This window comes from Sorex araneus, chromosome 3, assembly GCF_027595985.1.
Source record: "Sorex araneus isolate mSorAra2 chromosome 3, mSorAra2.pri, whole genome shotgun sequence".
Taxonomy (NCBI): domain Eukaryota; kingdom Metazoa; phylum Chordata; class Mammalia; order Eulipotyphla; family Soricidae; genus Sorex; species Sorex araneus.
Genome location: NC_073304.1, coordinates 154,687,024 through 154,699,547, shown reverse-complemented (window position 1 = coordinate 154,699,547; position 12,524 = coordinate 154,687,024). Strand labels below are relative to the sequence as shown.

The window sequence follows — 12,524 nt, the reverse complement described above, 5'->3', positions numbered from 1 at the left end:
CACACCCCACCCTGACACAGGTCACCTGAACGTCACACCCCACCCCGATGGGCGTCATCTGGACGTCACACCCCACCCTGACACAGGAGGTCACCTGGATGTCACACCCCATCCCAATGTGGGTCATCTGAATGTCACACCCCACCCTGACACAGGGGGTCACCTGGACACCAGACCCACCCTGACACAGGGGGTCACCTGGATGTTACACCCCACCCTGATATGTCCTCATAGAAGTCTCCATCCTTCTGGGTATCGCCCCCCCATGAGATGCTCACCAGCTCCCATCAACCCCTGGGGGTCAGAGGTCAGAGGTCAGATGAGGTCAGACCACAAGGGCTAAGACAGATGCTGAAGAGCAGAGTCGGAGCTAAAGGATGGGCAGCCAGGGAACCCCCTGCCTCTCCAGCCCTCCAGGGGGTTCCCCAGCAAGCAGCCCACCTGCACCAGGAGGCTCTCAGGGCCAGACCCTATGTATTTCCTAGAGCTCTGACAGGAAACAGCAGAGGTGGCCTTGGCTGGACTCACACCACTCTGGCCTGGTCACACCCCATAGGCGGGGGGCTGTGGGGTGGAGGGATAAGCAGTGGAAACCCCAGTCGCTCTGTGTGGGTGACGCCAGCAGAGGTGGGGGAAGGGCAGCCCACAGATGCGAGGCAGGGGCTGACATCCAGTTGGACCAGGATCAAGGGACAGGAAGGAGATGAGGCCAGGTCGAGTCAGTCCCCCATTCTCTATACAGAGATGCTGCCCAGACTCCCTGAGGGTGGCCAGAACTCCACTCCCCACCTCACTCCCCATCTCCTGCTTCTTCACCCAGAAAGAGCAGCAAAGCGGAAAGATCCCTGAGAAAAATAGGTCAGCCCTGCGGGCGGAGGGGCTGCCCTGCGGGCAGGCCAGCTCTGAGTACGGCATCCGTCTCTCCCTCAAGCACCGCCCCCCACTGTCAGTGACCTGGGGACCATGGGTATCTTTCGTCCCTGGTCCCAGGCTTTGCTGCCAACTTTGGAAACTTCTGGACTGCTGCCAACTCCAGCACGGAGCAGGGGGGACGGGGAAGCCTCACCAACTCACTCTTCTGTCTGCACACAGGCTGGGTGTGCCTCCCCACGGCAGAGCACGTGCATCCACAGACACAGCGATGGCACAGAGAGGCCAGGCACACATGCCTGTGTACAGCAGATGTTCAGACAGAAAGGCATGTTGCATGCATGTGCACACAGTGGCACACAGTACACACAGGTGTGTACATGCACTCTGCACATACACACACACAAGAACATGCATGCACATGTGCCGTGCGCCCATGCGGAGACTCCATGCACACACATGCATGTGCACACGTGGGCATATGCTTGAACACATATGCATGCACACACACTGGCATGGACTCCATATGGGCACAGAAACCTGCACTCAATCACACCCCCACACACTTCCACAGTTCAGAGTGGCTCGTCGCAAGCTGTGGGGCACATCTGAGACAGCAGACAGGACAGAAATGCCCAGGGACCCTGGTCCGCCACTCTCGGCCTTAGGTGGGGTGGGAGGAGCCTTCTGGGAGCAAGTGGGGTGCTGTCTTGGGTTGCTCTAGGGCTTATCTTCCTGTCCCAGCTCCCTGACTGGGGTGGAGATAGTGGGAAAGAGCAGTAGGCAGGGTGAGGGTGGCACTCTGGGTACGGGGAACTCAACAGAGAATAGGTCGGGGCAGGGGCTAAGGGGCAGGCACCAGGGGCGGATGTCAAGGGTCAGGGGTCAGGAGAAAAGGAGGGGCAATGCATGTGTCAATTGCTTAGCTCCCTGCTCCCAGGTAAGCAAAGCCCTGTTTGCAGTCTCAGGGCCTTAAACCTGCGGCTGCCTGGCTCTGGCTCTGGACATGGCTCTGCCCAGCACAGCCCCTGCCCTCCACCCCTTCCCATTTGTCCTCCCCAGCTAGCCCCAGCAGGGAGCCGACACGCCCCTTCTCGAAAGCACCTCTAAGTCACTTCCTGTCGGTCCTCAGCCTGCTTGCCTGAAGCCAGGGGCTGGTGTTGGGGCGGGAGCAGACTCCAAACTCCAGCATCCAGGACGGATGGACGGATGAAAGAGAGGAGGACCATGGTCCCCCTGCAGCTCTGAGTCAGAATCCCCGTTTGTGGGGGACACCCAGGAAAGGAGGAAGCAGCAGTGTTGGGAATCCAGACTCCAGCATCCCCTCCCCTGCTGGCGGCTCCAGGCCTCCCCCCAGCTTGCTCAGCAAGTCTGCGGTGCTGAACTGCAGCCCAGGGGGACCAGGCACCCCCCTCTGTCCTCCCACCCAGAGCCCAGGTCAAACCTAGGAATGGCAGCTCAGTGACCCCAGGGAATCTCAGCCAGGAGAGGAGCTGAGCGGGGACCACAACCTCAGAGCTCAGGCTAAGGCTCGATGAAGCTGCTTGTCCGGACAGCTCCCGCCCAAGATTTGCAAGCTGGCCCTCACACATCCCCCAGGGATGTGCACATCCCCCTGGGGAGGCTGAGGGCCCAGCTCTCCCCAGACAAGGTCAGCCAGAAGGTTCTGACTTGCCCTCAGACACTCCCACTGATCAATGGCAGGACTGGCTCAAGGGCAAAGCTTGGAGAAGGGGCTCAAGGAAAAGAGCGAACCGGGAGCCACGGCAATGCTCAGACTGAAGTGAGCCTTCTCTGGGCACCGACTGTCCCACAGGCAGACACGCCTGCTTTCCAGCGCTCTCCCCACACATTCCCCTGGGCGCATCACCCTGCACCCCCCTCCCACTTCCCACAAAGGGTGGGGGCCACGGGGCTATGGGCGGGTTACCCAAGGTCACCAGCCAGCAAGACTCAGCAACAAAGACCCCAACACCTTAAATAAGGGCTTGTGTGTCCAATCACCCAGAGAGAAGGCGTAACCTTGGCGCCCCCTTCAATGTTGGGGTTCCCTCATCTGGTCCTGCTATCCGGGAATCTCCCCAGCTCCCCCTCTGCCTTCATTCTGGGCTTCACCTTGCAGAAAGCCCCTCCCCTCCCCCTCTCTCCCAGGCCATTCCGGAGTCTGTCTCCAGCCCCTTTGGATTCAAAGATCCCAGCTCATCCTTTTGTGCTTCCAGTCCGGGTCCCATGGTAGGAACATACCAAAACCTGGCGGGGGGCGGCCGAGGGCACAGAGACTACAAGGAGATAGGGGAGGCGGGGCTCGGGCTGGAGCCTCGACCGAGCCCACCCGGTCCCCCGGCCGCCCCAGGTTTGGTGCATCCCGGTCTCGGGGGTCCCCCTGCAGCCCACGGGGAGTTTTTAACCATCCGGGAAGACGCGGCGTCTCAAAAGCCCCCCTTTCCCCCGGCACTGCGCTCGGTGTGTTTACAGACGCCTCCCGCGAGCACTGGAGACGAGCCCCATTCCAGAAACTTTCCCGAATCCCTCCCCTCCCCTGCGCACCCCCGGACGAGGAGGCAGAAGACCCGCGTAAAAGGCATCTCGAACGACCCACTGAGCAGGCGAGCGCCGCGGGGAGCGGGGCTCCCCGGGTGCCGCCGCCCCCCAGCCCCGCAAGCCGCTCCCCTCCCGCAGCCCGCAGCCGGGGAGCCTCTGCGCGGCTGAGCCCCGCTCCCGCTTCCATACAAGGGCCGGGCACCCAGCTGCCACCCCGACTCGCCGGCCGCTGTGCCGTGTCCACAGCAAAAGCGCGCGCGCTCGAGCCGCAGCATCCAGCGCGCTACGAAGCTCTCGCCTCCTCCCAGCCTCACTCCCGGAACCGGGAAAGGGAAAAGCCCCCGGTGCTCCCGCAGGCGGCGGGGAAACACCGCCGCCGCCGTCGACAGCGGGAGGGCCGCGGGGTCCCCCGGAACTTTTGCCAGCCCGGGGCACAGGTGCGGTGAGGTCGGCGTCCGCCACGAGAGCCTTCCAGCTTCAGCTTCTCATCCCGAGGTCCCGAGAGCCCCCGAGAAGGACCCCACCTCCACCTGCCGAGCTGTGCGCGCAGGGGAATGTGCGATCCGGAGGGTGGGCACCGCGGAGCTGAGAAGCCCGTCCCTTAGCCTTGCGCCCCCAGAGTCCGGGCCAGGGGTCGCGCCTCGCGTCACCGCTCATCAGTCCACAGAGCGGAGTCGCCGCGCGGGGTCCCAGCCCGCCCGAAACCCCGCAAACTCCGGCCACCCGAGTTAGGAAAGGCGCCGATTCTCCGGTGCTGGAGGCGGGTGGCCGCGCCCGCAAAGGGCGCCCGGCTCGGCGCGTCGCTGGAGACCCATGGGTGGGTCAGGGTGGGCGCAGCCGATTCCGATCCCCGGGCGTCCCTCCCCGGATGTCAGCCTGCGAGCTCGGGCCGCTCCGCGCCCTGGCAACCCGCGGGCCCTGCCCGGTCGTGCCTAGCGCGCGCCCGGCCCGCGCCCGAGCCTCGCCAATGGACAGGCGCGGCGCCTGGCGGGGCCGAGAGAGGAGCAGGGAACGGATGCTGCACGCGAACTCACCTTGAGCCGCAAGACCTCGGGTGCCGATCACACTTGCTATCAAAGTGGCCACATACCAAATCATAGTACTACCGCGCGCCCGCCGGGAGCCTCATCCTACCGCAAATGCTCCCGCGCCCGAGCGCCCGCGCCCGCCCGCCCGCGCCAGCCTACGCCCCGCGCCGGTGCCCCTGCAGCCCGGGCGACCAGCTCTCCATCCCTCCGCGGCTCCGCTTGGCTCGGCGCGCAGCCTCCCGGGCCCCGGCGCAGCGGCACCTGCACTACGAGCCCGGGCGGAGCGCGGCCCGCGCCTCGGTGCAGCCTAGCCGCGCCGCGCCCCGGGACCCGCCCTCGGCACCCGCCCATTGGCCGAGGCTCCCCCTTCCAGAGCGCCAATTGGCTTATGCAGCTGCCTGTCGCGGCGCGAGGGCGGCGAGCCCATTTCAAGGTGCGTTGGAGGGTGGTGAGCACAGAGCCGCAGAATCATGCGCATTGCCAGGGAGAAGGTGGTGTGGCGGCGCGGTCCGCTCCGCGCTCTGCTCACACTGCATGGCAAGTTTCTTCCCGAGATGCTGCTGGCCCCTCGGCAGGGCTAACGGGACCCTGGGGAGTGTCGTATTACCCCTGACAGGTACCAGGGGGTGGCGCCCCCGCCCACCCAGGGAACCCGACATCCGGTTTCCATCCTGCAAATAACAGTCCCCAGAGGACAGTGCCGTTTGGATGATGGGGGAAGCCCGGGGACGCGCAGCCCCGGAACGTTTGGGGACGTCCTTCGCTGGAGAGCTTCGCAAAAGAGGTCACGCGCTGCCTCCGCACCCCCTCCCCCCGCTTTCCACACACGGCCAGTCTTCCCCTCAACCCCCGCCCCACCCCCCAAACGTGATATTGAGTTGAGCTCCAGCGGGCGGCAAGGCGGGGGGATGACTAAAATGACCTCTAAAAGTCACTGGGATTTAGACCGAGCCATTGACTGGGATGCGGGTGTGTCCCAGACCCCACTGGAACCCGCGTCCATCGCGCATAGGCCGTTCCAGGGCTGGCCAGACTTGCTCATCGTTACTAATCTCAACTTGGAGCCATGAAAGTTTTCCCCTCCCTTCTTCCATAAAAGGCTGCCTCCTTGTGCCCAGCACTGATGGACGAGCTGGCCCCAGCTCCGCGGCAGCGAAGAAGCCAGGGTGGGGGTGGGGAACGCTGTGTGAGGGGGCTGGGATGGAGGCAGGACCCTGGGAAGGGAGAAGGTGAACTCGGACTCCTCCGAGGACGCGAGTCCAGTCCACTTGAGGGTCTTCCTCGCTTCCCCAGTCTCCCCTCTCCTCCCTACCCCCAACCAGCACGGCTGTATTTGCAGAAGAAATAAATGAGTGTCATGGAAACGGACAAACAGCCTCCTCGCCCTGGCCTGCTTGGGAGGTTGTAGTAGAGATATTTGCTCTTTCCAGTGGGGATAGCTGCGGTGAGCAGGGCACGGCCCCAGGAGGGACTGCTGGCCAAGGAAGGCAGGTAGAGGGGCCCCGGATGCCAGCTGGGAATGTCACCCCGACAGTACACCCTAGCCACAGGGCACTGCCCTAAGACTTGGTGCTCCCCCCTACACACACACACACAAAGAACTAGGAGACCCGCTTCTGGGCAGGCACACACCACATGCATGACCTTGAGGCTGAGAACAGCCTTACCAGGGAACCCAGACCCTCTTTACTCACCACCCACCAGGAGGTGGGGACTGCGGGTGTCAGGTGAGGGCTCAGGGCCTGGACCCTCTCCATGCCTCCCAGCCCCACAAGCCCAGAGTGATACACAGCACTGGAAGCTCTGTCCCTGAGTCCCTGCCTGAGGTTTTCTTGCTCCAACAAATGCTTTTCTTGGGGGTTCTGAAGTCAGCTGTAAGCCTTAGGCTCCTACTGATCCCAGCTAGCTTATGAGAGAATAGCCGCTCTACCCTTAACTTCCACAAATACACACATGCGCCTCCTTTCCCAGGGTCCCAGGGCTGAGAAGTCTTGTGGGGATCCATTTGCAGAACTGTTAATAGCAGGATTTTTCTTCTTCCAGAATCTCCAAGCGCTAACTGGCCTAGGGAGAAATGCTGGAATCCCAAGGGTGAGTGCGGGTGCCTGGCCCTTTCGCGGTATCAACAAGACGGGGGCAGGAAGCACCTGTACTCAGGAAAACATTCTGGAATGGTCCCAGGCGGGAGGGGGTACAGGGAAAGATGGGGACACTGTCAAACCCTTCCGTGAGGTTGGGAGGAAGGAGGCACAAACACAGCTGTCCAGAAAGACAGTAGGTCCAGAGAAATAGCTCAGTGACTAAGGACACCTGCTTTGCAAATGTAAGGTTGCAAGTTCAATCCCAGGTACCACCACATGTGCTGAGTAAGGTGCTAGGCAATTCTGTCATCTGCAACAGCCACAAGTGACTTCCAGCTTACTCCAGCCCCAGGGCTGTGGGCTCCCCAACAATGGGGTAGAGTCTCCAGCCATGCAACACCATGGCTGTAAAAAGAACAGTTGGAGCATCTCAGCTGGCCCTCATGCACCCACCCCACCCCCACCTCGCGGTACCTTCAGGAAGACCTGATAGTCCCCAATTCCACAGCCCCCAAACAGCACCACATCCTCAGACCCTAGCACTGAATCTAACCTGGTTAACTGTGATGGCTCCCCGGGCTCCTGAGTACCACTCAGAGCCCCCACCCCAGCCCACCCCACCCCACCCCAAGAGAGTATATCCTCCTGGATAAGCCTTTCAGGAATTGTGAAACAAGGCCATGAAAACATAGAGGAGAGGGGAGAAAGCTGGGAGTAAAAGGGAAAGTGCTCAGTGCTGAAGTCCCGACTTGGTTTCTCCTGAACTCAAAAGAGACACATTGTATCAGGTTGTGGTGAGGGGCCCCACCACTCGACCTTTGCCTCTGGGCGCAGCAAGGCTTGAGGCATCTCCCTGGCATGGACCCATCCCAGCAGGGAATGAACATGGCCTGCAGCTGTCACAGAGGGCCATGGGAGCAGGATGTGAGCTGAAAGCATAAGCAGGTGATAGGTGGACCCCGCCCGGTACCATGCCATGGAGGAAGGCCTTGGCCATCCATCAGCATGAGGGTAGAGGTCATCCCTCTTGCTTTGGGAAGGACAAAATGCTTGGGGCCATTTTGAGAGACAGTGCAGGAATTGAAACACTTGCCTTAATCCCAGTTTAATCCCCAGCACTTCCTGTGGTCCCCTGAGCACCGCCAGGAGCCAGCCTTGACCACCACCAGGTATGACCTACCTGGCCCCAAATAACAGCTCATCTGATCAGTTCCTCCATGGAGAGCGGGAACAGGCAGAAGGGTCTGGCCCCTCCTGCCTGTTCCCTCTCCCCTTCCTTGGGGGCTGGAGGGGCAGGCCTCTCTCTCAAATCCAGGTTAGGACCAGTATGGGGACAGCTGCCCATTAGGAAGATGCACCCATCCACGTGAGCCCCAGAGAGCACGTTCAGAGTTGACAGAATGAGAGAACTGCCTTCGTTATCATGCCCTATATAAAAAAAACTCCCCAAATGCAGTGCCTTCAAACAAGCGTCATTTATTTGCTAACAGAGCTGGGCTCGGTGGGGACAGCTCTTCTCTGTTTCCTCTGGCACCCGACCAGCCGGGCGGGAGGCGTTCTCTCAAGATGGCTCTCTCCCATGGCCGGCAAGTTGCTGCTGGCGAGCGGCCAGGGCCACAGGCAAAGCCAGCTGTTCTCAGGGGCCCAGAGTGGGCTTCTGCGCAGGTTGATTGGACTTCCCCACAGCATGGTGACCGGGTGCCAAGTGCCAGCATCCCCCATCAGAACCTGGTGGAAGGTGCTAACTTCTGGCCTGGCTTGGGAGACCTAGTGGAACCCAAGTTTCAAGGCAGAGAACATCTGTGCTTCTCAGCAGGAACAAGCCCGGGTCTCAGAATGCAGAAGCTCGTGGGGAGGAGGGCGCTGCAGTCCACCCCCCTCCAGATGATTTCCAGAACCTGTTTGGGTTTTTTTTTTTTTTGCTTGCTTTATTTATTTATTTATTTATTTATTTATTTATTTATTTATTTATTTTTGCTTTATGGGTCACACCTGGCAATGCACAGGGGCCACTCCTGGCTCTTCACTCAGGAATTACTCCTGGCGGTGCTCAGAGGACCATATGGGATGCTGGGAATCGAACCTGGGTAGGCCGTGTGCAAGGCAAACGCCCTACCCGCTGTGCTATCACTCCAGCTCCAAGAACCTGTTTGTTTATTTCTGCTGGGTTTGGGGATTTTGTTTTGGGGACACACCAGCAGTATTTGGGGCTTATTCCTGGCTCTGCACTCAGAGATCATTCCTGATAGGCTCGGGGGACCACATGGAGTGAAAGGGATCAAACTTAGGTTGCTACGTGCAGACAAGTGCCCTAGCTGCTGTATATCTCTCTGGCTCCCCAGATCTGAACCAATGCAGGTTTTGCATACAAGAGGCTCAGATTCATTCTTTGGCACTGCCTGCCTGGTCCCTCTGAGCAACACACACACACACACACACACACACACACACACACACACACACACCACATGCACTATTGAGGAAGTCTCCAGAAAGAAAGGGCTGGACAGACCATACCTAGTGCTTCAGATTTTCACGCTTTGATGGAAGCTACTGTCCCCCAGCACAGACATGCAGGGAGGTGAACTTGGCCCTTATCAAAAGCCGATCCTTTGTGTGAAGCCAACAAATCCTTTTACCTCTTTTGCTCTGAAGATGCCAGAGACCAGTCAGCATGTTTTAAAAGAACTTGGAAGGAAGAAGAAAATAAACAAAGGAAATTGGATTTCCGAAATATAAATATCTAATCTTATGATCTGATACAGGATAAGAGAAGGAAAGTGCAGGATTCACAAACCTGCTTCTCGTACAAGAATTTCCCATCCAGACTCAGCAGGCCATGGGCCCTCCCAGCAGCCGACTTGCCTTTCTCTCAGCCAGGTAGCCTCTGGGTTTAAGCTCTTTTTCTGGATCCAGGTTGCTCTTCCAACATTCTCCTCCCGGTAAATTCCTCCTCTCTATCAACTTTTTATTAAAATTTCAAACTTTGGACAGAGAGATAGAAGCGTTACGGTGCTTGCTTTGCATGGGGTCGACCTTGATTCAATCCCCAGCTCCACATACAGTCCCCTGAGCACTGCCAGGGGTCACTTCTGAGCACAGAACCGGGAATAATCTCTAAGCATCTCTGGTTGTGGCATACACCCCCAGAAATAAATAAACTTTGGGCTGGAGAGCTCAAAGAACTGGAAGGAGCACATGCTTTACGTCAGGGAAGACATCTGGGGTTGACCCCAGCACCACATGCTCCCTTAAGAACCAGGGAGCAGGGGCTGGAGTGATAGCACAGTGGGTAGGGTATTTGCCTTGCACACAGCCGAACGAGTTCAATTCCCAGCATCCCATATGGTCCCCCAAGCACTGCCAGGAGTAATTCCTGAGTGCATGAGCCAGGAGTAATCCCTGTGCATTGCCGGGTGTGGCCCAAAAAAGCAAAAAAAGAAAAGAAAAGTAAAGAAGAGAAGAGAAGAGAAGAGAAGAGAAGAGAAGAGAAGAGAAGAGAAGAGAAGAGAAGAGAAGAGAAGAGAAGAGAAGAGAAGAGAAGAGAAGAGAAGAGAAGAGAAGAGAAGAGAAGAGAAGAGAGAAAAGAAAAAGAACCAGGGAGCAAACTCTATTTCTGGGGATGGCCCCCCAATAAGCAAATAAAATAATAAAAATTAGATTCAAAACTTTGTCCGAGTCTCCCATCATATCCAGCAACCCCTGGATATGTGACCTTGTTTGGGTCACTTGTCCTGAGACAGATCCTTCCTGAGTGATCACAGACCCCTTCCTGAGGTCTCAGCTGATACTGACCACATCTCCCACATGAGCGGTCTCTGCCGTCTTGTCCAAGAGTGGTCCTGTGCATGGGAGGTGAGGACACCAGTACCCCACCTGTCCTGGAGAGAGGGGTGGATGACCGCTGCTGAACTGGGTTCCAACCCTCACAAGCCCCAGCAGAGCCTGGAGCCAGGGCAGGGGTGGAGGGGGCGCTCCATCCAGAATGCAGGGGTGACCCCAGAAGCTACAGAGCAGAGTGTTCTCACTCTGCCCCTTCTGCCAGACTTCTTGTTTTTCCTTTCAGTGGTGGAGTTCGAACCCAAGTCTCTGGCGCTTGATCATTGAGCCCCACCCCCAGTTCTTAAAGAACCATCTGATAGAAACTCTTCAGTGACATGAACCAGCTCTGGAATTTTAGCGCAGTATTATTTATTTCTTGTTGGACCGAGAAGGGAACAAGTTCTTGCCCAGGGAGAAAGTAGATGCATAAGTAATAAATCCACGTTGAATGTGAAATCCAGTTCAAGAGCAGGCTCGCCACAACTCGGGCTGGGGGCCAGCCCTGAGCGACCTGCCAGAGTGGCTTCACACAGAGTGCAGGAAGGAGCTTCTCTGCTCTGCCTCAGCCTTGTCAGAGCTCGGAAGCGTGGACAGCAGCTGTCCTGGGGCATGGGGGGAGGGGACATCGATCTGAAGGGACATTTGCCTGCTGAGGATGGCTTCATAGGACACTTGACTTGAGGGACTCCTAGGAAGCCCCACCCACAGACAGACTCTGTTCATGCTGCCCAACAGGGCTGTGGGCCTCAGTGGAAAGTGCTGGAACAGATGGGCCAGTGGCCCTACTCACAGCCAGTGGCCCTATGCAAAGCCAGAGTGAGGGGTCGGAGCCTGGCTGGGGCATCCAAGTGCCACTCCCAGCATGCTGGGATCTGGGTCATGCTTGTGTGGGAGTCACATATTCTCCTCTCTGAAGGGAAAGTAGAAGTTTCTAGAAATGAAGCTGTTTGGGAAAGAAGGACCTGGAGACTCTTTTGTGCTGTTTCTGCTCAGATTCTCCGACAGTCTCAAGTCCTAACCCACTGCCATCCCCTAGGACATTGTAGCAGAGGAAACACTGCAGCTGGTTTTCCCCCAATGACCTGTCAGTGGTGTAGGCATTCCAGTGTAGTCCAGAAGCTTCCAGAACCACACAGATGCATGAGTCGGAATAATTGACTTTGAAACTGATTTTTTAAAATTACTATAAACAGAGGTTTATAAAGTAAAGCAATTCAGCCAAGGAGTAAGAGACCAAGGAGCTTGCCTCACAAAACATCTGAAGAAGGAATTCTCCAGCTAGCAAGAAACAGCCGCTTGTGGGCACAGGACAGACAGGCCCGGCCTGGCCTCCATCACTGGAGCTCAGTGTCTCCTGGAAAAATGAGGCTGACACTTAAAAACTGCTGTCAGCATCGAGTCGAGAGAGAGACTTGAGTTGTCAGAGAACCTCAGGAAGGTGAACATGGTGGAGATGGACCAAATCGTGGAGATGAAGATGGTGAGAGGTGGTAGAGATGGAGACAGGGGAGACGGGGAAAATAGGATAGATGAAGGTGGGGGAGGAGATGATGGAGGAGGGAGAAGTGGCATCCCGGAGAGGTTCCCAGATTTATTCTCCCTATTGTTGCTATTTGCCTGTTGTCTCTATTTCTCAGAAAGAAATCACTCAGTGAGCCCCCCTCCAGAAATCTGTCTTCTTTAAATAAACAGAGAGAAAGTGTTCCAGGAAACCAGCCCCACCAAGGGAGGGGATTGTTGCGCCCACTTTGGGAAGCCTAGTGGTTGGGAGAGACGGAGAGGCTGAGTGAGGGCAGGAGGACAGGATCAACCCACACCCTGAGGACGGGGAGTGTGCAGGAAGCACTCAGCTTCCCTGCCTGGCCCAGGAGAGCTGCTGGAGCAGCCTCCCTCTTGGGGCCTCTGGGGAGAGAAGCGGGGGTCGGCCCATGGCACCAGGAGGACACCTCCATGCTCAGAGCAGAGACTGTTACTGCGTTGGGGCATGAGGAAGTAGGTCAGCTAGGAGAGGTGGGGAGCGAGGCCAGTGGGGGTCAGGACAGGATACGGGTTCAGGAGCTGGGGAAGGGGGCAAGGGGGCAAGAAGCAAGTCTGGGCTGAGGCAGCCACACATAACGGGCACGACAGGAGGCTGGGACACCCGGGCCTGGGGGGTTGGGTGTGTGCGTGCTGTGCTTTGCAC

At 58.1% G+C, this 12,524-nt stretch overlaps 1 protein-coding gene across 6 annotated transcripts in view; it reads right to left on the bottom strand.

Annotated features, from left to right (window-relative positions):
• Positions 1-4,709, bottom strand: part of IGSF9B (immunoglobulin superfamily member 9B) — a 76,351-nt gene extending 71,642 nt beyond the window's left edge. For all 6 annotated transcript variants that reach the window (XR_008629351.1, XR_008629350.1, XR_008629352.1 and 3 more), the window contains exon 1: positions 4,446-4,709. Coding sequence is in view for 3 of the 6 variants with exons in the window: in XM_055133355.1 (XP_054989330.1) it covers positions 4,446-4,509 (64 nt within the window). In the remaining 3 variants the exon portion in view is untranslated. The remainder of the gene's footprint in view (positions 1-4,445) is intronic.
• Between the last annotated feature and the right edge of the window lie 7,815 nt (positions 4,710-12,524).